The sequence below is a fragment of the Chiloscyllium punctatum genome, chromosome 31 (genome assembly GCF_047496795.1).
Source record: "Chiloscyllium punctatum isolate Juve2018m chromosome 31, sChiPun1.3, whole genome shotgun sequence".
Lineage (NCBI taxonomy): Eukaryota > Metazoa > Chordata > Chondrichthyes > Orectolobiformes > Hemiscylliidae > Chiloscyllium > Chiloscyllium punctatum.
Window position 1 is genome coordinate 64,357,980 of NC_092769.1, and position 27,441 is coordinate 64,385,420.

General features: G+C 42.7%; 2 protein-coding genes across 10 annotated transcripts in view; one reads left to right on the forward strand and one right to left on the reverse strand.

Moving 5' to 3' along the window:
• The window catches only part of LOC140457209 (uncharacterized), a 31,872-nt gene continuing 4,431 nt past the window's right edge, over window positions 1-27,441 (reverse strand). Inside the window, exons 2-4 of one of the 9 annotated variants that reach the window (XM_072551297.1) lie at window positions 21,786-21,893; window positions 1,738-1,798; window positions 1-1,573 (exon numbers count right to left, since the gene is read on the reverse strand). In XM_072551297.1, coding sequence (XP_072407398.1) covers window positions 140-1,234 — 1,095 coding nt within the window. In that variant the 5' untranslated portion in view covers window positions 1,235-1,573; window positions 1,738-1,798; window positions 21,786-21,893 and the 3' untranslated portion in view covers window positions 1-139. Of the gene's footprint in view, window positions 1,799-1,918; window positions 1,968-5,412; window positions 5,529-5,581; window positions 6,189-21,785; window positions 21,894-27,441 lie in introns of those variants that run through there. The other 8 variants (XM_072551298.1, XM_072551295.1, XM_072551296.1 and 5 more) reach the window with 8 other exon arrangements.
• LOC140457170 (uncharacterized) overlaps window positions 5,700-27,441 on the forward strand; it is an 85,123-nt gene continuing 63,381 nt past the window's right edge. Inside the window, exons 1-4 of the mRNA XM_072551232.1 lie at window positions 5,700-5,777; window positions 8,627-8,789; window positions 12,704-12,920; window positions 17,908-18,968. Coding sequence (XP_072407333.1) covers window positions 12,878-12,920; window positions 17,908-18,968 — 1,104 coding nt within the window. The 5' untranslated portion in view covers window positions 5,700-5,777; window positions 8,627-8,789; window positions 12,704-12,877. The remainder of the gene's footprint in view (window positions 5,778-8,626; window positions 8,790-12,703; window positions 12,921-17,907; window positions 18,969-27,441) is intronic.

The following is a 27,441-nucleotide window of genomic DNA, read 5'->3' on the forward strand; positions in this document are numbered from 1 at the left end:
TTTGTAGAAAAGAAAAGTTTTATTTGACTTTGATCCAGAAAACATTAACGCTATGAATTGTGCTCAAGTTGATTAACCTCAGCAGAAATGTAAACCAAAGACATGGTTCAGGCCTGTTTGCGACAAACAAGAAATATCCTTATTTGTGAACTCGCTGGTGACTCAGCAAATGGGATGACCGAGTGAATCCTTTCCCACATCGAGAGCAGATAAATGGCCTCTCTACAGAGTGAACTCGCTGGTGTCTTAGCAGGCTGGACGAAAGTGTGAATGCCTTCCCACACTCCAAGCAAGTGAATGGCCTCTCCCCAGTGTGAACACGCTGGTGTATCCGCAGATCAGATGAATTAGTGAATCCCTTTCCACACCCAGGGCAGGAAAATGGTCTTTCCCCATTGTGAAGTCGCCGGTGTCTCAGCAGGTGGGAGGATGAAGTGAATCCCTTCCCACACTCGGGGCAGGGGAACGGCCTCTCCCCAGTATGAACTCGCTGGTGCCTCAGCAGGGTGGCTGAGTCAGAGAATCCTTTGCCACAATCAGGGCAGATGAATGGCCGCTCCCCGGTGTGAACGCGCTGGTGTTTCAAAAGGTGGGACGAATCGGTGAATCCCTTTTCACACTCTGAGCAGGTGAACGGCTTCTCTCCAGTGTGAACGCGTTGGTGTCTAAGCAGGGTCGCTGACTGAGTGAATCCCTTCCCGCACTCTGGGCAGGTGAACGGTCGCTCCCCAGTGTGAACTCGCTGGTGGATCATTAGGTCCGATGAATTAGTGAATCCCTTCTCACACTCCGGGCAGGTAAACGGCCTTTCCGCAGCATGACCTCGCTGGTGTATGAGCAGGTGGGATGAGGTAGTGAATCTTCTCCCACAGACTGAGCAGGTGAACGGCCTCTCCCCTGTGTGAATTCGCTGGTGAACAGTGAGTTCAGACGATCGCCTGAACCCAGTCCCACAGTGAGAGCACCTGAATGGCCTCTCCTCAGAGTGAACAAGGTGATGGGACATGAGTTCCCGGGCACTTTTGTAGCACTTGCTGCAGTTTGGACATTTAAAAGGTCTCTCATTAGTGTGAACGCGCTGGTGTGTCAGCAAATGGGAGGACTGAGTAAATCCCTTCCCACACTTGGAGCAGTTAAACAGTCTCTCTCCAGTGTGACTGCGTCGGTGGGTTTCTAGCTCAGAAGGAGATCGAAATCCCTTCCCACAGTCCTGACATTTCCATGGCTTCTCCATTGTGTCGCTGTGTCATTGCAGATTGGATGATTAGTTGAAGTCTTGTCCACACACAACACACGTGCAGTCTCTCACTGCTGTGAAGCATAAGGCATTTTTAACTAGTTAAAACTCTTTCCATAGTCAGTGCACTGGAATATTCTCACTCAGTGTGAGAGAGTATTTCAATGCTTTTGTGGTCACATTGATGTTTAAAACTTTCTCCCATAAATATAATGGAGAAACACTTTATCCTGCCACACTTCAGGGGTGATGAAATCTGGTTACTGAATCACTGAGTGACTTAACCATGATGTTTTATCTGAATTTTGTATCTTCAAGTCTTTGCCTTCTCACACCCTGTAAACAGTTTACAAAGAGCATCACTAAGTACAGGATAGAAAGTGAGAACAGATTATTCCTGTTTTGCTGCAACATTTTTCTTCCTCTTGCATTTCTCCAAAACTCTGAAGTTGGTCTCCCACATTTTACCTCCACTGAGTGCAAAAATCCAACAGTCCTACCATTTCTTTGCTCCACTGTCAGTTTTCTTCCTCCTTTCAGTCTGGCTGGTTTCTCAAGGTCCTGCAGACAGAGGGAGATTGTCATTTGGCACACAGAACACAGGCATAAGCTCTTGCTTCTATGGAAGGGTCACTAGACCAGAAATATTAACTCTGATTTCTCTCTCAGATGGTGCCAGACCTGCTGAGCTTTTCCAGCAATATCTGCTTTTGTTTCCAATTTCCAGCATCTGCAGGGTTTTAAATAAAAAAGGTATAAGCCATTCAGCCCAACAAATTTGTCCCACTATTCAATCAGATCATGACTGGTCAGCTACCTCAATGCTATCCCCATCTTCCTCCACATTCTTAGTATCTTTCAAGTATTGTCTTGTACATACTCAGTGATTGATCTGCCACAGTCTGCGGGAATAGAGAATTCCAAAAGGTTCAGTAACCTCTGAAGAAATTCCTCCTCATCTAGGTCTTAAATAGCGTACCCCTTATTCACAGACTGTTCCCCCTGCTTATAGGCACATCAGCCAGGGGCAACATTCTACCTACATCCACCCTGTAAGAGTGGTGTAAAATAGAGTGAGACACAATCTCATTTCTTTAAAACACTAAAGCATATAGGCCTAGTTTCCTCAATCCCTCCTCTAAAAGCAATCCTGCTATCCAAGGTATTTGCTGCAATCACTCTATGCGAAGTACATCTTTTCTTAGATATGAATGCACAGATGTGGGTTCACCAAGGTTCTTTATAATTGTACATTAAAAACCCTCACAATGAAAGCCAACATGCTATTTGCCTTCCCTAGTTGTTTGTGGCACTTATACCTAGCTTTTCACAACTCAAAAAAAAGGTCACAGTCACACAGCCACAGAGCCTAGAAACAGGCCCTTCGGTTCAACTCATCCATGCCGGCCAAGTTTTCCAAACTAAACACAGAACATAAGAACCAGGAATAGGAGTAGGTCATCTGGCCCTCCAAGCCTGCTCCGGCATTCAACAAGACCATGACTGATCTTTCATGGACTCAGCTCCATTTACCCACACTCTCACCATATCCCTTAAACTAGTCCCACTTGTCTGCATTTGGCCCATATCCTTCTAATGCTTTCCTATTCATCAAGTCCCTTTGGAGATCAACACCTCCCACTAATTAACAAATACTCCTGCCTTTTTTTCCCACCAAAGTGGATCACTTCACACTTACTGACATTATATTCTAGATACCATATTCCTCACCATTCACGTGGCTCACACAAGTCTTCTTGAAGCTCGTTGTGTCCTCATATCTTGCATTCCTACCCAATTTGTCATCAAACTCGTGAAGTATAGCTAGTTAATCACAGAGTTCCTGAAGAATAGCAAGCAAAGCTGACTCATCTAAGTCACAAGCAGTAATATACATAGTGCCTGTGGAGTGCAGCCCGCACTGAGTACAGCAGGCACAGAATGAGCTGGAAGTCTGGCAGCTATTGGAGTGCAGGGAAAGCAAGTGTATCTTTGGTTTTCCTGTCTTAACTTTTTTACAGCGCGGTACTTCAGGAGTTGGAAGCCAGTACATGCTCAGTTTAGAAAGTCCAGACTGAAAAACAAGAAACAATATCGGATTCTGGAAATTTACAAGGGTCTTACAGTTTAAAAGGATTATGTAAGTAACCTGATTAGGACACTAGTTAGGGGACGGGCTATGAATTTTAAACAGTATTAAAGCTTAGTGTATGTAGCTGAAACAGTTACTTGTTTAATTAAGGGCCAGATAACTTTCAGATATGTGCATTAATTAAACTGTGGTAAGGAACAGGAATTAATTTTACATAATGAATTACTTTTAACTATTTAGCCCACAGACAACAGTGATACAGGAATTGTCAGCAGCTGCTGAATTTGGACATTTCTGGATCCAAAGAATGTGTTGGGAATGGTCTCCTTATCTGATGAAGGATGTTCTTGTTGCAAGGGAAATGCAGTTAATGTTTACCAAATTGATTCTTGTGATGGCAGGACTGATGAATGAGGACAGACTAAGTCAGTTATTGTTGTACTTTAGAAGAATGGGAGTGGAAGAATCTTTAGGACCAAGGTAAGGAGAACTTGCTTCACCCAGAGAGGGATGAGCCTATGGAATTCACTATTACAGAAAGTCATTGAGGCCAAAGCATTTGAGTTTTCAAGGAGGTGGTAAATACAGCCATTGCAGCTGGAAGGATCAGTTTGTAGTAAGGGACAGGAGAGTCTGACTGCCATTGAGGCAAGTACGGGTCAGGGAATACTGGAGTGCAGGAGCATCAGACCTTACAACGATGAAACAAGTTCAAGGTACTCAACTGTGTTAACGAAAGCAAGGTTTGTAAAGACGAAAGATGGACAGACTAGGACATTTTGGTCAGGATACCTTATGTGAAAAGGGGAGTATTAAGGAATGCAGTAGCAATAAGGGAAAGTATGGGGGGGGAATACACATGGTTTGGTGCAGCCAAGAGCACAATTCCAGAAGGCTATGTTAACTCTCCAGTGCCAGGTTTTGGAACATTTACTCAGCACTGGACAGGAGGCTGTAGTGATAGGATCCAGCTGTCATTACCCATGTAGATACCAAACATACAAGGAGGGTTATTAAGAAGGCTCATTTTAGACATCTGGAGAGTAAGGCACCAAATTTAAGAGCAGCACCTGAATCTCTGCATTATTACTTCAGCCCGTTGAAAATTGACAGCATTAGGCTGGTGAAATAAATACAGCATATACAGAGACTAGTATGGGAGGAGTGGGTTCCAGTTTGTAGGGCAGTAGGGGCAATGGCATCAATGGGACAGTCTGCATCAGAGTCCTGATGGGGCTAGTATTCCATGGAACCATATAACTAAGTGAAGTAGGGAGGCCTTTTAAAAGAAAACAATGGAGGTGAGGGATCCAGCTTGGGTAGATGTGGCAAATCATGGGGTAGAACAAAACAGTGAAATATTGTTTTTATTATTAAAGGTCAGAGAATGGCAGCAAGGAACAGGGAGGATAAACATTTCAGTGTACCTACAGTTAACAACTTTGTTGACACCCCCACACTAGCAAATCTACATATTTGTTGAGAATCTGCTAAGATGCAACTTTTCCATCTTGTACATGTTCTATTTGCCACAGAGCCATTCTAGTACCTCAAATCTAATGCCCTCTCTTTGACCTCAATTCTCCAGCCATGCATTCACTCAATTTTCCTTTTCCTACTCGCACTAGCATGTGGCGTTGGGAATATTCCTGCTACTATTGGCTTTTAAAGTCCTGCTTTTTACCCAATGAAAATGGAGCACCCTTTAGCGAGTTGGATGATCTCAAGCTGCATTGGTGCTGGTAGACTGTGGCTTTCCTTGACTGGTTACCTGTGTCGCTTTAATGTCCACGATAGCCCCACTCCAGGAGGCTGAGTTGTCCCATCATACCATCACCTTACGTTACGTATTTTGACTTTATTTCACCTTGCATGGTTCTTGAGTTTATATGAGTAATTATAAAAATAGATTTCTGAGTTTTAGGCTAATTTTATAGACGCTGTAAAAACAGCAGCTCCCCACCAATGAACTAATTTAGGTACTACTTATCTCAGTGAATCAATCCATTCTGTCCTGAACCAGGGTGCCGGTTATTAACGTGGACCTTTCAGATTTCCTGCATCCACAGTATTTTAGTTTTACCTGTCCCTATTCCGAGGTAGAAAGCACCTGAGCTGCAGATTCACCTTCAAAGCGCGCGACCTCCACCAAGTGCCTATACAACATCCGTACCCCTCCCGGGGAAACCAGCTCACAATGCCCAAGGGCGTGATTGACAGCAACCGAGGACCAATAGAAAGAAGGTGCATACCCGGAGCAACCAAAAGCATTCGGTCCTCCAGCCAAAGCAGAGAGCCCTTCGGAGGGCGGGGCTTGTTGGTGGAGCCGTCCCCGTCGTTGCGCATGCGCCTCGCCGACGGCACTACCCTGTAAAAATGGCCGCCGCGTACTCGGCGTTATTTGTAGAGACAGTTCGAGTAGGTGCTGTCGCTTCAGTCCTCGGACCGGTAACGTTTACTCAGAGTTTGAATATTGTTGTCGAATTATAAGTCCACTGGCGGTCTCCGTCACTCCCATCCGAGTGCAGTCACCCGCACGATTTGGGAGGCCACCTCCTCAGCGGACGTTATGGGCAGCGCCCGGCTGATGGACGGTTCTTGCGGTTTTTAATTGACAGCGGCTAGGGGCCAATCGAAAGAGGGATTGGGCTGGAGGACCAGGTGGGCGCGTCTGGTCCTCCAACCAATCAGGGTGAATGAGGGGCGGGACTAGTCCGTGTCAGAAACAAACTGCTGGAAAAATTCAGCTGGTCTGGCTGCATCTGTGGAGATAAAGCAGAGTTCACGTTTCGGGTCCAGAAAGGGAATCCTTCGCTTTCTAGCAATTTCCCAATAGCCTTGAATGTTATGACATTTCAAAGTTAAAAATCACAACACCAGGTTATTGTCCACAGGTTTATTTGGAAGTACAAGCTTTTGGAACTTTCAGGTAAACCTGTTGGACTAAAATCTGATGTTGTGAGATTTTTCTCTTTGTCCACCCCAGTCCAACACCGGCACCTCCACATCATGACATTCCAAGGGAGTCAGAGTCATAGAGATGTACAGCACGGAAACAGACCCTTCGTTCCAACTTGTCCATGCCGACCAGATATCCTAAATCAATCTAGTCTCATTTGCCAGCACTTGGCCCATATCCCTGTCAACCTTTCCTCTTCATGCACCCATCCAGCTGCCTTTTTCAAGCAGAGGGTGGTGCATGTATGGAATGAGCTGCTAGAGGAAGTGGTGGAGGCTGGTACAATTACAACATTTAAAAGGCGTCTGGATTAGTACATGAATAGAAATGGTTTAGAGGCATATGAGCCAAGAGTTGACAAATGGAACTAGATTAATTTAGGATACCTGGTCGGCATGGATGAGTTGGACCAAAGGGTCTGTTTCTGTACTGTACATCTCTTTGACTACATTCACCCAGATTGTGAAGTTTTCTGTCCTCCCAAGCATTACAATTCAGATTTCAATCACTCTCTTGGTTAACTTTATTCCTCAAATTCCCCCTGAACCTCCTGCCCTTCACCTTAAAATTAATCCCCCTTGATCTTAACTAAGGAGAACAGCTGCTTCTTATCTGACCTGTCCATGCCCCCTCACAATCTTACTCATCTCAGTCAGGACCTCCACTGCCTTCTCTACTCTAAAGCCTATCCAGTCTCTCTCCATTGCGAAAATGCTTCATCTGAGTCCACGTCCTAGCGAAGCTCCTCTGCAACTCCTGCAATCACCTTCTTCCTATAGTATGTTCCTATACCAGAACAGCACACAGTATTTCAACTGGGGCCTGATCAAAGTTTTCTACATCATACCCTCCCTGGTCTTATAATCTATACAATGACTGATAAAGGCATATGTTCCATATGCTGCCTTAACTACCTACTAACCTGTCTGCTGCCTTCAAGGATCTGCGGATAAGCACCCTAAGATCTCTGTTCTTCTGAGCTTCCTAGTAACCTGATATTCATTGAATACACCCTTATCTTGTCACTTCTTCCAAAGTGCATAACTTCACACTTGTCAGGGTTAAATTCCATCCGCTACTGATCTGTGCATCTGAACAATCTGTCTATATTTTCCTGTAATCTCAGACCTTTTTTCCTCACTATCAACCACTCAGCCAATCTTTGTGTCATCTGTAAACTAACTTATTCTCCTCCAGTTACCTTCTCATCCATATTGTTTATATTTTTCACAAAAAATAAGGGACCCAGCACTGATCCGTCTTGTACCCCACTGGATACCAGCGTCTGGCCATAAATACAGCCTTCTACCACAATCCTCTGTTTGGTTTATTAATTTGGTTTTTTAATAGTATTATTATTGTCACGTACTGAGATAAGTGTTATATTGTGTACTAACCAGACAAATCGTACCTTATATAAGTATGAAGATCTTGACCCCCGGTGGGGTCTCTTGGTTCCACGATTGGTTAGTAAGCACTCACAATCTGTCTGGCTGTTTAAGACTTCACTTTTTATTTTTTCATACAGTCAGGTGCAGAGCACCCGGAAACACAGATGTGGAACACGTCCGTATTCCTTGGAGGAGCTGCACACGACAACTTAATACAAAGACATTTTTATACTTTTCTTAAAGCAGGGTTCAGGGCGTGATCGCATAGTAGATTCAAACAATTACCAATCAATACGTGATATTGCTTCATTGGCAATTACTTGGTCCAGTGACACTAACTGGGCAACAACTATTATCCCAAGGCTTAGGTCACTTTTAGCTCACGACATAGAACTGCTGCACCTGTGCCCAAAGGTCAGCCAGAACAGTTAGTACTCTCTTGTCTTGTCAAGTTACTTATGTATTCTATAGGACGCATTGTCTGCTGATCTTTTTTTTGCAGCAGTCTGTGGTTAGATGTTTATGCAACTCTAGCAGAATTAGCAGTTTGCAGCCAAGAAGCCATTTTGTCATGCGAACTTGCATCGAGAAGCCATCTTGTTGCCGTCTAAATTACCAAGAGCATCCGTCAGACGGTTTCTCCTAGCGGCAACTAGTCAACTAGTCATGTAGGCACAGGTCATGAATTTCCATGGCCTAGCTCAGTTTGTATTCAGGTTTCAGACTCTCAAGTACATCAAGATAATAGAACAGAATGCAGAATATGGTGTTACAGCTACAGAGAAGGTGCAGAGAAAGATCAACTCTAATTAATATATGAGAAGCCTGCCTATTAGTCTGATAACATTGGGGAAGAAGCTGTTCTTAAACCTGTTGGTGTGTGTTTTCAAACTTTTGTATCTTCTGCCCGGAGGGCTTTGATTATGTTTACTGTTTTCCTAAGGCAGTGAGGAATATTGGTGGAGTCAGTGGATGGAAGGCTGGTTTTCATGATGGACTGGACTGTGTTCACAACACTGTAACTTCTTGTGGTCTTGGGCAGTGCAGTTGCCATACCAAGCTGTGATGCATCTGGATAGGATGCTTTCTATGGTACATCTTTAAAAATTGGTAAGAGTCATTGGGAACATGTCAAAGGGGGAGGGAATACAGAGCTTTAGTACAAGAAGAACAGACATAGTAAACTATAACACCGTAGTTGCATTACAGCGAAACTTCACTTAATAGACAATTGCTTAAGAAAATAGTGGGACTAATGCGGAAAAGTGGGGTTGGGGCAGACCAGCAAAAAATATCACTCCAGTTCGCTTAAAAATCACCCAAAAGTCTAACACAAAGTATATCACAGTCTGAATGAAGATTGAAATCATATTTATTGACAAAAGTAAATTTAACAAAGTACATTTAAAAAATCTAAGAAAGTTGCTGTCTGTACAGGAATCATGCTATTGCAGACAGAGGTAAGCGTTCTCGATGATACCGATCCCTAATTCTTCAGTGACGTTCTAGCCAAATCGTGCTGCTGAAACGCATGTTATCCCAGAACTACTCGAATAGCAAAGGAACCAAGACAGAGGGAGTAGGATGAGGCTGGATGATCTATCCTTTAAAGCTTGGTGTATTATAGGTCCAACATGGGAGACTGATGAAAGGAAAAGAGCATGCTATTCAGGGTCACTTGGCAGGTTGGATCCAAAATCCATGAAGGATTGACATAGTGGAAAGACATTGAAACTTCGGAGAGCTCACAGTAACAAGATACTTTTATTCTTCCCTCCTGTTGAGGATCAACGTAGTGGGTATTCATTGCTGATGCACCAGCAAGCTCCCAATAGTAAGAGGCCATTCAATTACTCAATACGTGTGAAGAGATTCAGCAAGTCACTTCATCTTGTGGAGCATCAAAACCTTCATACTTTCAAGAGAGAATTCTGCTACTCTCAGGTTGGGGGTGTAAAAATAAAATGTCCAGTAACTGCTCAGGCAGTATCCATGGAGAAAGAAAGAGTTGAATGTGACATGTCTTTGAAGCTCTCAATGAGGTGCTGGATTTTGGAAGAAGATAGAGTGAGAGGAAATGTACACATCATGGCAGAGCTGTATGGAGTGTGTAAGGACATAGGGACATAAGGACATAGGCAAGAGCCTTTCATCAACTAGGAGAAAGTGAGGACTGCAAATGCTGGAGATCAGAGTCGAGAGTGGGGTGCTGGAAAAGCATCCAAGGAGCAGGTGATTCAAGACCTGCCTTAGTTTGTCCTAGCAAAATGCAACACCTCACATTTATCTGAATTAAACTGGCCCAGTTGATCAAGATCCTACTGTATTCCTCGATAGCCTTTCTTACTATATCACCAATTTTGGTGTCATCTGCAAACATTCCTGCTATAATCTCACCTCAATCATTTACCAAGTGCTTTGCTATTAAATCTTTTATAATGGACTCTTAGTGTTTTCCCTATTAACTATGTCAGGCTAACCAATCTATAATTCCCTGATTTCTCTCTTCCTCCTTTTTTTAGATAGTGGGGTTACATTAGCTGCCCTCCAGTCCGAAGGAACTGTTTAAAGTCCATATGTTTATAAAAGCTGGAACCTCTTCCCCACACCCCCCTGCCCCCCCCCCCCCCACCCCGGCCACACCAGGGTGCGGCCTCAGGCCTCTACTGTACTCCCTGTACATCCACGACTGTGTTGCCAAATTCCAAACAAACACCATCTACAATTTTGCTGATGATACCACTGTGATAGGACAGATATCTAACAATGATGAGTCAGAATACAGAAAGGAGATCGTGGGCTTGGTGGCATGGTACAATGAGAACAACCTCTCTCAACATTGGCAAAACTAAAGAACTGATCATTGAATTCAGAAAGAAAGGAGAACAAGTCCCTATCTACATCAGTGGAGCTGAGTTTGAGAGGATGGAGGGTGACCTCCTAGTAGTGACCAGAACCGACAATCTGTTCTGGACTTCCCACATAGATGCGACACAACGCCTCTTCTTCCTCAGGTGGCTCAGGAAATTTGGCATGTTCATAAGGACCCTCACCAAATTTTACAGATTCACCACTGAAAGCGCACTGTCCGGGTGCATAACAGCCTGGTATGGCAACTGCTGTGCCCAGGACTGTAAGAAACTACAGAAAGTTGTGTGCACACCACAGGTCATCATGGAAACCAACCTTCCATCCATGGACTCCAATTACATGGCTTGTTGCCACACAAAGGCTGCCAACATCATCAAAGACCCATTGCACCCCGGTAATACTCTTCTACAATCTCTCCTGTCAGGCAGAAGATATAGAGAGATATGAGTTAAGTGCTGGCAAATGGGACTAGATTAATTTAGGATATCTGATCGGCATGGACGAGTTGGACCGAAGGGTCTGCTTCTGTGCTGTACATCTCTATGACTCTAAAATTAGGTAATTAGTATTGTAAAGTTTTAGAATAGAAACAGTAAAGATTTACTTAAAAATGAAACTTTAGTTTAAAATGCACTTTCAGCATACAAATAGCAAGGGTAGTAAACTGCAGCTGCAAGTCAGAAAGACTGTTATTTGATCTCCCAGACTGAAGTGAGAGATTGTTCTTAATTTGTCAGTGTGTCACAGAATTGTAGTAACTTTACATTAGAGTTTAAAGATTTTATAACAACACATAGAAATTAATATCCTTCCTAATCTGCCATACTGAAGTTAGTACAAAATTAGTACTGAAGAGTTCTCAGTGATAAGTATTTAGATTAGATTAGATTACAGTGTGGAAACAGGCCCTTCGGCCCAACAAGTCCACACCAACCCGCCGAAGCGCAACCCACCCATACCCCTACATTTACCCCTTACCTAACACTACGGGCAATTTAGCATGGCCAATTCACCTGACCTGCACATCTTTGGACTGTGGGAGGAAACCGGAGCACCCGGAGGAAACCCATGCAGACACGGGGAGAACGTGCAAACTCCACACAGTCAGTCACCTGAGGTGGGAATTGAACCCTGGTCTCTGGCGCTGTGAGGCAGCAGTGCTAACCACTGTGCCACAGTGCTACCCACAATTAGATTATTGCAGTGCAAATGGCAAATGTCTGGGAAGAAATATAACCATCAGACTATTGTCATCTTATTTCCCTATCCCCGTATCAGTTGAAGCAAACACTCAGAGACACAGTGTGGCTTTACCTCCTTCATCTGTATTCAAGGTCCTGGAGGGAGAGAGAACGATCACCCATTTGCACAGATACATGAGTTCTCGGTCTTCTCTTGAACAGCAGATTCTTAATGAATTATATAGTCACTTACAGGGAGCAGCCTCCAAATAAGGCAATATCTATATTGATTGGGTGACCGTTACAATCAGCAAGCATCAATAGTAAAGATTAAGCCATCGGGAATTACACAGTGGATGTTCTTAACCTTGTTAGCTGGCTTCACATAATGAATGCCTTTTGCCTTGTTAACTGGCTTTACATAAGGAATGCTTTTTCACCTCATCAACCCACTACCCTTGCCCCTCAGCACCGCATTATTTACTGCAAGTTCTTATCTGATCCAAGTCATGCGAGTTGAGCCTTTGTCTCACACAACCCAAAACTTAACTCTTTCCCTATCTGCTCATACCTGATACACTTTCTCAAGACACAATGTAAGATCCCAGAGACAAATGCTGGAGGAATCTGGTGGCCATCATGAGATTTTGGGAGAACCTAGGGCTATCCATAAACTTGTCCACCACTGATTGCGTGCTTATTGGGTTGGATTTATGGATTAGGAGACGTGGCTAACAATGACATGTAATTATTGTAATGCAAAAGATATACAAATGTTGTATTCAGCTGGAGCACTGTCACTGTCCTCCAGTCCGAGCTATATTTAAGAGGGCAAACAGTCCCCATGTGAAAACTAGATTTGGCGTGGTCTCTGGCCTCTCACACATGTGGCAAAACAACTCTGATTAAAGATCACCTGTACTGCTGAACATAGAACTTAAGACTCCTCTTTGATATTTCTCCCTACAACAGAAAGGGATTCACTTGGTGAGTCAGTCTGCAGATATACCAGTGAGTTCACACTGGGGAGATGCCATTCACTATTGTGGGAAGAAATTAAATTCAGTCATCCCAAGCACTGATACATCAGTGCATTCATATTGGAGAGAGGCCATTCCCTGGATCCTCTGATGCACTAAAACACCAATGATATGCACTAAGGAGGGATCACCAGGTCGTGAACTGTCAGGTCAGTGGAAGTAAGTGATATTTACCCTCCAGTCACCTAAATATGTTTGCTTCTGCTGTTACTCACATCTCAAACTGAACCATGTTCATTCTGATAGTTTACATTTATTAGCCATGATGTGAAGGTGCTGGTGTTGGATTGGGGTGGACGAGGTCCGGAGTCCATTGACACCAGGTTATAGTCCAACAGGTTTATTTGAAATCACAAGCTTTCGGAATGCTGCTCCTTCACCAGGTGAAGTGTCAGTTCCAACTAAACCTGATGGACCATAACCTGGTGTTGTGTGACTTCTGACATTTATTAGTACTGACGTGCATAGTTTTTGTCACTTTGCTTGAGTTTGATATCTTTATATTGGTTAAGTAAATCAGCTTTGTTTTAAACTCACAGTCTGTTAAATCCATGATTTCTCCACGATCGGAGGAGATGAAGTGAAGTCCTGTTACAGACTGGGTCTACAAATAGGGGTGTATTTACCCACACCTCCTTACAATTGAGAAGACCTATCTAGTCAAAGTCAAAAATCACACTCCGCCAGGTTATAGTCTAACGTGTTTATTTGAAAACACTAGCTTTCAGAGCGCTGTTCCTTCGTCAGGTGCTAGTGTTGGACTGTAGCCTGGTGTCCTGTGATTTTTGGACCATTTCCAGCACCACCTCTAGACTCTCCCCATCCCAGCCAGACCACTGCAGAGCAATGCGCAGGCGCAGTGCCAGACGTTGTGCAGAGCATGCGCAGACTCAACGGCAGCGAGGTGCTGGTGTCTCGGGACCGCAAACGGTGAGAATGAAGGCGGAGACAGAGGGCGTGATGGATCCGGTGGGTGAATGGGAAGGCTCCGAAAACTCGTCGCTGAAGGCGAAAATCACCAGAAATAACTGATGGATTCCCCCGTTTGCGCAGAGTGAGGGTACACAGCTTCATTCTTCATCTAGGCGCCGGTCCCCACCGCCATTTTTGTTGCTCTGCGCGCATGCTCAGACAACAGCTCCAGTGCAGCCGGCCCTGGACAGGCAAAGGTCTTGAGATTACTTTAACAGAATGGGAACAACTCCCCCCCCCCCCCACCCCCCCAATCAAACTGCTTCCCTGCCCCCATGTGCCCCAAAATTGTGGTTCAGGTCCATCCACCTGAAAACCCTCAGCAGCAACACGTGACCCTGAGGAGTCAACAGCCTTGAATTGTGGGTCAGTCGACATGTAGCAGGGTTCCTTCTGGGGCCAGGCAGCAAAGCGAGAGAATATTACGAATTTCTACCCTGGACTGACACTGATGGGAGTTTATAAGTTTCTTTTTCACCAGATTAAAAGAGAAATTTGAAAATAGGGCCCTCAAATCAAACAGCATGTCAAAATATGACAATCATTCAATACATCAGGACCTGGATATTAATGGCATTTAAGTGTAAACGTTGAGCTCCAGGTCATTAAAACTTGGAAAGCTTTTTCATTGAATTCCCATGTACACATTGTTAAAACTGTGTCCCTTAATCCTTTGTGATCAGCTAATGGGAAAAGTTTGTATTATCCACCTTATTTCTATATGCCCTAATTAGATTAGATGCCCTACAGTATGGAAACAGACCCTTCGGCCCAACAAGTCCACACCGACCTCCGAAGAGTAACCCACCCAGACCCACTCCACTAACACTATGGGCAATTTAGCATAGCCAATTCACCTGGCCTGCACATCTTTGGATTGTAGGAGGAAACCAGAGCACCCGGAGGAAACCACGCAGACACGGGGAGAATGTGCAAACTCCACACAGACAGTCGACCGAGGCAGGAATTGAACCCAAGTCCATGGTGCTGTGAGGCAGCAGTGCTAACCACTGAGCCACCGTGCTGCCCCAAAAATATGGAATGTTCCACGAATTTGTTTCTCTTTTTATCCAATGTCCTTCGAACCACCTTTCCTCCAAAGAGAACAAACCCAGTTCCTCCAATCTAACCATGAAACTGATATCTCTCAAAATAGATTTACTCTGGTAAATCTATTGTACACCCACACATTCTTCGTGATGCGTGCTGATCACAGTTTGTGTTGATGCAGATGCTCTGCATTCTACATGCCCTTTCAATATCTTTCCAGCTGCAGATTTCAGTGCTGTGCTCTGTTGCCATTGAGAGATTGTAAAGCACTGGGCCTGGTGTGACACCTGTACTGTGGACTTGAACATATGTAAATTCATTGTTCTTTTTCCCACTGTCCTACCTGATCACTTCCTAGCCATGGCAGAACTACTTTTCCTTCGGGTAGATTTGCTATGTTTAGGACTCTTCTGTTATTTTCACTCATGGTATCTGAATGAGAATGCCACTGTTGCCCATCTCCTGACCACATGCTGCTGACTTACCACCTCTATCTTCTAGTGTGATCTTTTTTAATCAGGATTTCATAGACACATAGAATCCCTACAATGTGGAAACAGGCCATTAGGCCCAACAAGTCCACGCCAACCCTCTGAAGAATAACCCTCTCAGACCCATTCACCTACCCAATTACTCTACATTTACCCCTGATTAGTGCACCTAACCTACACATCCCTGAACACTATGGGCAATTTGGCACTTATCTTTCCAAGCTTATATTGACCATTGAATTCTGCTTGCTTATTACCCGTAATTCATTCTACACACCTTAAATATTAAATTTGTTTGTCCACAAATACTGCTAATTTTAGTATTTCTTTTCAGATTTCCAGCAGCTGCAGTCGTTTGCTACTATTTTATTGCAGGCTTGCTCCCAGAACTGAGTCTAGAAACATGGACAGGCTAGTTAACAGTCAGTTTGTATTAGTATGGACATCAGTGGTTGGCTCCTCTTGATTTTTTTTCCACTGAATCTTTGAATGACTTCTTTGCAACAGAAATCTGCTAGTACCTGCTCCCGTCCCTATTGCCTAAGTGTGTTTGATCTTCTTGAATTGCTGCAGTCAGTATTTTGCAGGTGCTGTCACAAAGCTGTTAGGCAAGGAGTTAAGTTTATGCTTGTGGTGACAAAGAAGGTACAGGGACATTTGTTTAAAACAATAGTACCCTCTGTTAATATAGCACCTTTCATGTTAAAACATTCCTGTGTGTTTAGGGCAATATTTGACACTCAGCAAATATGGAAAATGTAAGTTATCAACTTTGCTGGGAGGCGCAGATGTCCAGAGATAAGATGTTGGAAAGTGTAGTTGTACAGAGGGGACTCGGTATCCTTGTCAATAAGACATGAAGAGCTGACATGCAGTTTCAGCAAAGTATTAGAAGGGCTAATGGAATGTTAGCCTTTCTTGCAAGACGATTTGAGTCCAGGAGTAGTAAAGTGTTGCTTTAATTGTATAGGGGCTTAGTTTGACCGTACTTGGAGTACCATGCGCAGTTTTGATCTCTTTAACTTAGGAAAGATATTACATTTCCTCTGTGGCCATAACGCACATTCACTAGACTTGTTCCAAAGATGTCAGGACTATCATATGAAGAGACATTTGGCAAACTGGCCTACATTCACAGAGGTTTCACAGAACGAGAGGCAATCTTATTAAAACTTACAAAAACACTTGCAATCATAGAAAGGATAAATTCAGGTAAGATGTTTCTCCTGGTTGGAGAGTCTAAAACCATTCGGCGGGAGGGGGTGGTTTGCAATTTAAATCTAAGGGGGATGTCACTTAGGTCTTTGAAGAGAATTTTGTTTAGTCAGAGGGTTGTGAATCTTTGCAAGCTCTACCATAGAGAACTGAGGAAGTGCAGTCTTTGAGAGTATGCTTAAGGTTGAGATTGATAGATTTTGGATTACCAGTTGCATACAGGATTTTGGGGTTGATGTGGATGCAAGCCATTGAAATGTTTGGTCAGATATAATCGTACTGAGTGGCAAGCTCAACAGATTAAATGTCTTACTCTGGTTTCTGTTTTTGTATTAAGGATAGATGAGCAAGGCTTTGTTCAGAGGTCAAATTTAAGGAGTGTTGTAAAAGAGATGGAGAGGTTTGTGGAGAAAATTCCATTACTTACTGAAGGCATGACTAACAAAGGTGGAGAGAATAAGAGTGGGAACAATGAGGAGGCTCGAATTTGAGGAGCACATATATGTGGGAAGGTGGAGAAGCTGGAGGATATTGTCGAGATTGTGAGGGGTGAGACAATGGATGGATTTGAAAATAGGCATGATAAATTTGAAAACACATGCTTCTTAAGCCAGAGTCTTCACTGGTCAAGAGAGGTGAGTGAACAAGATTTGGTGTGAGGCACAATGGACTGAAGCGCTTTGGGTGACCTCAAGATTACAGGGAGGTTGAATGCTGTTGGGAGTGCTTTAGAATGGAAAAGACAAAAGGTAGCAGTAGAATGATGGGAGTTTCAGTAGCAGCTGAGACTAAGGTGGAATCAAACAAAATTACGGACGTGGAAAAGGCGATCTTGGTGATGATGGAGATACGAGGGTGAAAGTTTATTTTGAAGTGAAATATTTCACCATGGTCCAGCCTTAGACAGTTGTGATGGATAGACTCGAGGGAATGGGGTTTTTAGGAGGGACTGAAGACAATGGCTTTGTTTTGTTCAGTACCTAAAAGAATGAAATTTGTGTTTATCCAGTATTGGATATCAGATGAGTCAATGCTGTGTGAGACCTGAAGGAGATGGCGTTCTTTTTACCTGCTAATCTCATCTTTCAAGTTGATTGGTCTGTCAAAATTCTGATTGATTTGTAGTTTATATAAAGTTCCTCTCCTTCATTACCAGCTGCAGCTTTTCTCTCTCTCTGTCTGTCTCACACATCTGTCCTCAGAAGAAGCCTGTTGCATTCTCCTGGACTAGATGGCAGGTACCCTTCCCTGAAGAACACTTCGTGAAAGACATTCAGTTTAGTGACAATGCATGGTCACTTTCCCCTGATGTTGGCCCCACATATGACCAGATTCGCTCAGCTCTATCACACAACATGCTATGTTTTAGTAGGTTTTCTCTCTCACTTCCTTTGTTTTTTGTTTTAAGTTAATTTCACGAGATATCAGAAGGGGAGGATATGCAGACAGAGACTTCAAACTGAACATCACATTACATCAGGATCTGGCAGAGTTGCTCAACTTATCATAAAGTATCATAGCATTTTGAACATGGAAGGAAGTAGTGCCATTAACATTGGGGAGAAACCGTACATTTGTGCTGTATGCAGACGAGGCTTCAGCCAATCATCTGGTTTGTCAAGACACAAATGCAGTCACAATGGGGAGAAACCATGGAAATGTGTGGACTGTGGAATGGGATTCAACTACCAGTCGAAGTTGGAAACTCATCGGCGCAGCCACACTGGGGAGAGGCCATTTGCCTGCCCTGAGTGTGGAAGGGGATTTACTCAATTGTCTACCCTGCTGACGCACCAGAGAGTCCATACTGGGGAGCGACCGTTCACCTGCTCCATGTGTGGAAAGGGGTTCATTAATTCAACCAACCTCCTAACACATCAGCGGGTTCATACTGGAGAGAGGCCATTCACCTGCTCCGAATGTGGGAAAGGATTCACTCGGTCATCCGACCTGCTGACACACCAAAGAACCCACACTGGCGAGAGACCATTCACCTGCCTTGAGTGTGGGAAAGGATTCACTTTGTCATCAGATTTGCTGACACACCAGCGATCTCACACTGGGGAGAGGCCGTTCGCATGTCCTGAGTGTGGGAAGGGATTTGCTCGGTCATCCCATCTGCTGAGACATCAACAAGTTCACACTGACAAGAGACCTTTCAAATGCCCAGTTTGCGGGAAGTGCTATAAAAGCTCTGGAGACCTGGTGTCCCATCAACATGTTCACTCTGACGAGAGACCGTTCAGGTGCTCTCACTGTGGGTTTGGATTCTTGAGGTCATCTGACCTCCTTGCACATCAGCGAATTCACACTGGGGAGAGGCCATTCACCTGCTCAGAATGTGGGAAGACATTTACTCAATCATCTAACATGATGAGACACCAGCGAGCGCACAATGGGGAAAGAGCCATTCATCTGTTTCGAGTGTGGGAAAGGCTTCATTCAAATGTCCAACCTACTGACACAGCAGTGACTCCATAGTTGGGGAGGACCTTCTAGATACGCAGTCTGTCAGAATTGCTGTGAAATCTTCAGAAGTGAGATCTGATCAGCACGTCCACACTGACCCAGAGACTCTGCACATATCCTCCATGCAGGGCTGAATTCAGGAGATCATCTCAACTCAGCGTGCACCATTAACTTCACAGTGAAGGAGGCTGTTTTCCTGCTCCAGGTGATGATAGGAACTTGTTTATTTACTCCCACTACAGTTATTGGATTTTTCTGTTAAGTATACCCTGAACATGACCATTTTTATTGGGAATATGTCTGCTGGTTATACTGGGTAATATTCTTTATAAGAATCAAATAAATCAGCTTCATATTAAATACAGGGTGTCAAGTCTTTCTTATCTCTGTGATATGTGTCAGTTCCTTTCAAAGGACTATCTCTTCCATCCTCTCCTCCAGTGACAAGGACGATGAGCTCATGGAGTTTCTTTAACACAAAGATTAAGACAATCTGATCTGATTCCTTCAGGGATCTACCTCGGTCTCCTGCTGACGTACCTGGCATCATAGACACTGGTCTTAAATCAATTTGCTTCACTCCATGTGATGTCAAAAAGAGGCTGAAAGCACAAGCTGATCTAGTCCAACACCAGAAACTATTTCCATGTCTGACAGATTTCAGTGTGAATCATATCATTGTTACAGCATTGAAGGAGGCCATTTGGTCTTATTACGACACAGGGTAAAGACCCCCCCCTGCCAATTTAGACCAGGAGCACAGAAAAGATCTACCCCATGCGGTAGGTAATCTGTGAAAATTCGAGAGGCAAAGAACTATCCCAAAAGTCACAATTTAAAATAACAACTAACAACTTTATTTTTTAAAGTCTAACAGAATAATTAACTGACAACTATTTACAACTCCTTTCTCTAACCTATCTTTTACTTTCCCTTCTACAATACTGGTCTGATAAAAATTCCGATTAAAATTTACAAAAAAAAATCAAATTTCAAAACCAGCCAACAGTCTCTTTGTACCTTCCTCTGTAGATTTGCTGTCCTGGTCAGTGTCGATGTTTTTTCTCTGTGCAAACTCCTTCTCCAGATAGGTACCTCTCAGAGTTCTTACTAGCAGTCTCCATCTATTGGCAGTTCTCCTCTAACTGTACAATTTGTTTAATATTAATACCCCAAAGCATTGGATCATTTCATTGGTTTTAATGTTGTCAAAATACTAAATTCAAACTTGATTGGAGTTTAGTATCTTGGGAGCTTAATTTAAACTGATTGGCTGAATTTGAATTTGTTTTTGTCTCGTAACAACCCAGGTACTGCTAGCTGCTGGACCAAATGTTATATTGTAAATTTTCCAGTACTCTGTGTGTCTCTCTATGTCCTTTGCTAGCTTTCAACTTTTAAAGATACAGTACCCCTTATACCTTCGTGACAGTCCATTGTGTCTGCATTGGTTCTGTCAACTCGTGCCAATCTCCTGCCTTTTCCCCATATCCCTACATACCATTTAGATCTAAATAATCATCCAATGTCTTCTTGAATTTTCAATTGATTCTGTGTCCACCATATTTCCAGGCAATGCATCCCACTACCTGTGGGGAGAAAGGTTTTTCCTCACACCACCTTTGCTTTGTTTGCATATTACTTTAAATCTATGCCCCTTATTTTTTTTCTTTGACAAGCAGGAAACTTGTTCGGGACAGCATGGTGGCTCAGTGGTTAGCACTGCTGCCTCACAGCACCAGGGACGGGAGTTTGCACATTCTCACCGTGTCTGCGTGGGTTTCCTCCGGGTGCTCCCGTTTCCTCCCACAATCCAAAGGTGTACAGGTCAGGTGAATTGGCCATGCTAAATTGCCAAGTCAGGGGTAAATATAGGGTAGGGGAATAGGTCTGGGTGGGTTATTCTTCGGAGGTTTGGTGTGGACTTGTTGGACTGAAAAGCCTGTAGGGAATCTAATCTAAAATCCAATCTAACCGCTTTTCCTTATCCAGCCCACTCATTTTGGAAACCTTTATTAAATTTTCTTTCAGGCTTCTCTCCAAGGAGAACAACCCTAATTTCTTTGATCTAATCGCAGAACTGAAATTTTGATTATTTGAGTTTACAAATGCATTCTCTCAGTGTATCCAATATCTTAACCACTTGACCGCAACAAATCCATATATTTGTCGATTTAAATGTTGCTAAAGAAGAAGGATATGGACCAAATGCAGGCAAATGGGACGAGTTAAGTTTGGGATACTTGCTCAGCATAGACGACTTGGACTGACAGGTCTGTTTCCATTTTGTAAGATTCTGACAGTAAAAGTCATCTTAAGCTTTGTAAAATGGGAGTACTTAATAACTGATCACTTCCCACAAAAAAAATACAAGTCAAAATTTCATGTTATATCTTTTATACTTGTTACTTGCCTTTCCTTTCATCCTCCCACTTCTGAATTTTTGAGTAGGATGGAAACAATATTTTGTTTTATGGATCAGCTGTATTTATCAGCTATTACTGCTGTCTGTCCAGTAGTTGCAACCCTTTTGTCCTCAACATGGGTATTATTATGGAAGGTAGTGAGGTTTTACATTTCTTTAAGAGGACTTCATAAATGGCTTCAACTTCTATTGCACGTACCCACTTGACAAATTACTTTGCTTAACTCTTTCAAATCGAATGTAGGTTTGCCTAAATTATTTCCTTAAATTTCAAGCTATTTTACCATATACCTCATTAACTCATTTACAATCAAAAGTTTTTTTTAAAACAGTCATAATCCCTAGAAATTTCTGACAATGAAGCATAAATTTCCAGTGCTCTGTCAGCTTACTCTGCATCGATAAAGTCCAGTTTCCTTTGGCCAATCCATTTGTCCCACTGTTTTCACGAAGGACGCGAAGAACATCTCCACATGCTTTTCCTTAAATTTTGATAGAACCTGTACAAATTCAAAAAAATTAATTACTGGACTTTATGACTCAGATTTTCTGCACTAGGGCCCACATCAGCATCTGATGTCTCTTCTTTTAAACTGCAGCATTTAAAAACCTCTACTTGGGTTCTTTCTCTTTCTCTCCCCTTTCCAATTCTAATCTGAATTTTCTCACTTCCACTTCCTACCTTTTTAATTCCATTTCCTTTCCTACTTCTGTCTCCAGCTTTTCTTCATGCTCACACTGCTTTCATGTGATTCTGATGTTTTGCCAGGAGGAGTATCTTTTCTTGTCTTTCTGCTGAATTCAAATGCTGTGCTAATGCTTTAATTGTATCTGTTTTCCTAGCTTTAGCAGGCAAATGCACACCCCACCTTACTTGCCAATTTAATTAATTGGATCTTTGGAAGTTCACTTAGTACAGTCAGGGGCAACTCTTCTAAATGCAGTCAATTCATTGCAATTTCTAGTCCACCTCTTATTTGCAATTTTGATGTTTTCTTAACTATTATCACTAATTAATACCCCAAGAAATCCTCATTATTTCTGTTTCAAAATAATTCTGAACTGCCATATATTGTTGTGACCACTTGGGAAAGTGCACAGATTCTCAAGCCTCACTCCCTTATGGTTGCGACAAAAGTCAATGATTCAATCGAAGTACACTGTTATAGACCAGACCAAAACCCCTTCAAATATATCAAGATGATAATCTAGAACCTAACTTTTATTTAAAGGCAAGTATAAGGTGCTGTGTTCCAGATGTAATTCGATTGGTTACACCACTTGGCTTTAAGCAAAACACAGTTAAAATACAAGCAAAAGAAAGAATTGTTATAATTTTAAGTATATTAGAAAACTTAACAGAACAATTGATTATTTAGCTACTGAACAGCAACTGTTCCAATATTGTAACATTCTATTCTTGACAAAGGCAAATTTAGCAAAATAGTTTGTCTGAAATGTGATGTTTCTCCTGTCCAGGAGTAAAGCACCAAGAGAAAGTTCTGGCAGAGGGAGATGTATGGCTGCTTCCGCAACCAGCTTGAAAACCCAACAACTACTGAAAGCTAAACTAGAACCCTGGTTCTGTGGGAGCCTGACTCCACCCATTCAGGCTGCTTCCATTGTTCCAACTCAAAAAAACCTAAGGCCTCACAAGTTGTTTATTGGTTTTGAGGAGACAGCTTGTTACCTATGGGTCAAAACCTCTCTTCAAAATCAAGGATAAAATACATCGCTTAAAGCCATAGTATTGTCACAACACAAAGTCCCAATATACCGTCTGATGGAACAATTTCATAGAAAACATTGACCAGGTTCCTGTACTTAACAAGAACTTCTGTTTATTGTAAATAATTATAGAAGTACTCAGCCATGAACTATCTATACCTGGCTGTACATGTTAAAACGTCCTTTAAAATCCCTCCACACAATACAGGCAGGGACAGACAAACCATGGATGTTGTGGATGCAGGAGAAAAGTACTAGGGAATCATAGTTCAAAAGCACACATCCACAGGCTGAGATGAAGTATTCCTTTTTCTTTCCCAAACCCTTGTCTTCCAAAGTCCATCCTTTCAGATCTTTGGTTCTTTGCTGAAGACATAGGAGATTTAAACTTTAATTGTTCATTTTCACAATTATTGGTTGAAGGTAATAAGATATAGCAAATGGTGGGAGAAAGTAACTGTCTGTCTCCAGGCGTGACTGAGTTGGCTTAAGCTGTCTGGAAATTTTCAGCTACTATATACTTCAGTTCTCCAGGTACCAGAGATTGTTGCTAGGCTAATGACCTTTGAAATCCACAACTAGTCACAAAGGAGCAAATGAATCAGTTACCTGTTACTGGCTGAATCTCACTTTGCACACACACTTCAGTGCCATTCTGTCGAACCTCTCCTCTCAAATTCCTCCAAAGCAACCGTGTAAACACAGCTCACAATGAGTTGCACCAGTCCTTGGTTCCAAAACAGTCCCGTTCTCATTCCAATCCACAATCAACATTACAGAAAATAAAAGGATGCAGTCTTTACAGAACCTCAACTGTTTACAATATATGTAAATGTTAAGATATAAAAGACCAAAAGGAAATTTTACCAAATTTGCTAATGAAGCAGTGATAGGTAGAAAAAAATCTAAGCTGTGAAGAGGACATAAGGAGGATACAAAAGGATACAGATAGGTTGAGTGTGTGGGAAAGACCTGTTAAATTGAGTATAATGTTGGAAAAGGTGAAATTGTCCATTTTGGAAGAAATAATTTCAAAAAAACATTATCTACATGGTGAAAGATTACAGAGCTGAGATGCAGTGGGGAATGTGTATCCTAGTTCATCAATCTGAGGAGGTTAGCACTGTAAGTAATTAGGAAAACTAACAGAATATTGTCATTTATTGTGAGGGTAATTGAATACAAAGTAGAGGGGTCACACTGGGTACTGGTGAGAGTTATATCAGATACATAAAAGGTAAGTGAGAGGCTAAAGTGGACAATGGACCGCTGGAAAATGAGGCTGGAGAAGTCCATATCGCAGTAGAGGAGGTGTTGGGATGTATTAGAATGTATGAAAGTGGATAAATCTGGTTCTGATCAGATATAGTTAAAAATCACGTAACACCAGGTTATAGTCCATCAGGTTTATTTGAAAGTAGAAGCTTTTGGAGTGCTACTCCTTCATCAGTTGGGTAGGTACATCAGACACAGAATTTATAAGCAAAAGATCAAGGTGTCATACAACTGAGGTGATGTATTAGACAAACCTAGATGGCTGTTAAGTCTTTAATCACTTGGAATGGGCATACAGGTTTTGATTAATTAATATGTAAATTCCAGAATTTCTTTCAAGTCACAGCCCCAAGGTAACTTAAGGTTTTATCAGTGGATTAAAAAAAGGTGACATCTCAGCTCAGACAATGCATTAAAGGTGTGAGGTTAGAGTCTGTCTGTATTCCAACCTGGAATTGGTTTTACTTCCAAAGTAGAAATTTATAAAATGTCACATTGACTGACTGCCTACAGATTGTGTTTTTTGAACAAAATAGAGTGTATCTGCAAATGCAAATTCACCCCATAGACTTGTATGTGTGTGTAAGTGAGAAATAGAAAGAGTGTATGGGAGAGAGTGAGATAGTGTAAGTGTGTGTGTATGTCAGTGTGGTGGAGTATATGCCTGTGAGAGGGTGTGCGCAAGTGTGTGAGAGAGAACATGTATAAGTGAGAGTGTATAATGTAGCGTCTGCATGACTTGGCCAACATTGTCCATCGCATATGCTGAAGGCAAGGATGCCCCAGGGCATGGTATATTGACAAAATCATGACAATGGACCCCGCGCAACAATCGCCAGACAGGGATGTTCCCTCCCAGTTGAAGGATACTTTAGCGGTCAAGGACATTTAGCCTCAGGTGAAGGTCCTCCAAGGCGAACTTTGGGATAATGCAACAATGCAGAGTCACTGAGCAGAGGCTGGTAGTGATATTCGGCACCATGAGGATGGCCTCAATGGGGATCTTACTACAGGTGACCCCACTACACGATACATTCTCAGACACACAATCATACACAAGCACACACACGCATACAAACTCTCTCTCATACACATGCTCTCTCTCTCACACACACATGTGGGCGGCACGGTGGTTAGCACTGCTGCCTCACAGCGCCAGAGACCGGGTTCAATTCCCGCCTCAGGCGACTGACTGTGTGGAGTTTGCACATTCTCCCCGTGTCTGCGTGGGTTTCCTCCGGGTGCTCCGGTTTCCTCCCACAGTCCAAAGATGTGCAGGTCAGGTGAATTGGCCATGCTAAATTGCCCGTAGTGTTAGGTAAGGTGTAGATGTAGTGGTATGGGTGGGTTGCGCTTTGGCGGGGCGGTGTGGACTTGTTGGGCCGAAGGGCCTGTTTCCACACTGTAAGTAATCTAATCTAATCACACACATTCACTCAAGTGCTCACAGTCTCACAGGCATATACTCCATCACACTCATGCACACACTGTATCAAGGATGCACACACACTCTTTCCTCTCTCTCTCTCACACACATACCAGCGCATGCAGACATACACTTAATTCTATGGGGTGAATTCGTAGATTGCAGAATTGTAGAATTTGAAGATGCATTCTATTTTGTTCAAAAAGTACACAATCTGTAGGCAGTCAATGAATGTGACATTTTATAACTTCCTACTTTGGAAATACAACCAGTCTGACTCCAGATTGGGATACAGACAGACTCTAATCTCACACTTTTAACGCATTGTCTGAGCTCACCTTTTTTTAATCTATTGATAAAACATTAAATTATCTGGGGCTGTGACTTGAAAGAAATTCTGGAATTTACATATTAATCAATCAAACCTGCATTCCTATTCTAAGTGATTAAAGATTTAACAGCCCATCTAGGTCTGTCTAATACATCACATCAATTGTATGACACTTTGATCTTTTACTGTGTCCTATGTACCTTTGAAGTATTCCAAAAGCTTGTCCTTGCAAACAAACCTGTTGGACTATAACCTCTTGTGTGAATTTTAACTTTGTCCAATACCGGCACCTTCACATCCTGACCAGATACATCTAATAACACTGCTAGAGGCGACAGAAGAAATTGCAGGGGTCCTGGCTGATATTTTTGCATCAGCGTCAGCCATGGGTGAAGTCTCGGAAGACTGGAGGGTAGCAAATGTTGTACCCTTATTGAAGAATGGCTGCAAAAAAAAACCTGGAAACTATAGACCAGTAAGCCTATCATCTGTGGTAGGTAAGTTACTTGAGAAAATTCTGAGATAAGATATACATGCATTTGGAAAGACAAAGTGTGATCAGGAGTGGTCAGCATGGCCTTCTGCTTGGAAGATGACCCCTCACAAATTTATCAGAGTTCTTTGATGAAGTGACCAGGAGGACTGATGAGGGCAGGCATTAGACATAGTCTGTATGGATTTCATTTCAAAGGCCTTTGATAAGGTTCCACACGGTAGGCTGCTCTGGAAGGTTAGATCACATGGAATGCAGGTGGAACTGTCTTATTGGATACAAAATTGGTTTGGTTAGAGTGAGGAAAGTTGCATCAGAAATTGCATCAGGATCTTGAGCAGTTGGGGAAGTTGGCTGAGAATTGGCAAATGTAATTTACTAGAGATTAGTGTGAGGTCTTGCATCTTGGAGAGTCAAATCAAGATAGGAGTTTCATGGTGAATGGTAGGGCCTTAAGGAGCGTATGGAACAGAGGGACCTTGGAGTTCAGGGGCATAGTTCTCTGAAAGTGGAGTCACAGGTAGACAGGGCAGTAAAGAAGGCTTTTGGCAAACTGGCCTTCATCAGTCAGGGCATTGGGTATGGAAGGTATGTTGCAGTTGTAAAGGACATTGGTGAGACCACACTTGGAGTATTGTGTTCAATTTTGGTCACCTTGCTATAGGAAAGGTGTTATTAAATTGGAAAGAGTGCACAATAAATTTACAAGGATGTTGCCGGGACTCAAGGATCTGAGTTATAGGGAGACATTGGACAAGCTAGGACTTTTATCGTTAGAATGTGAGAGGCCAAGGG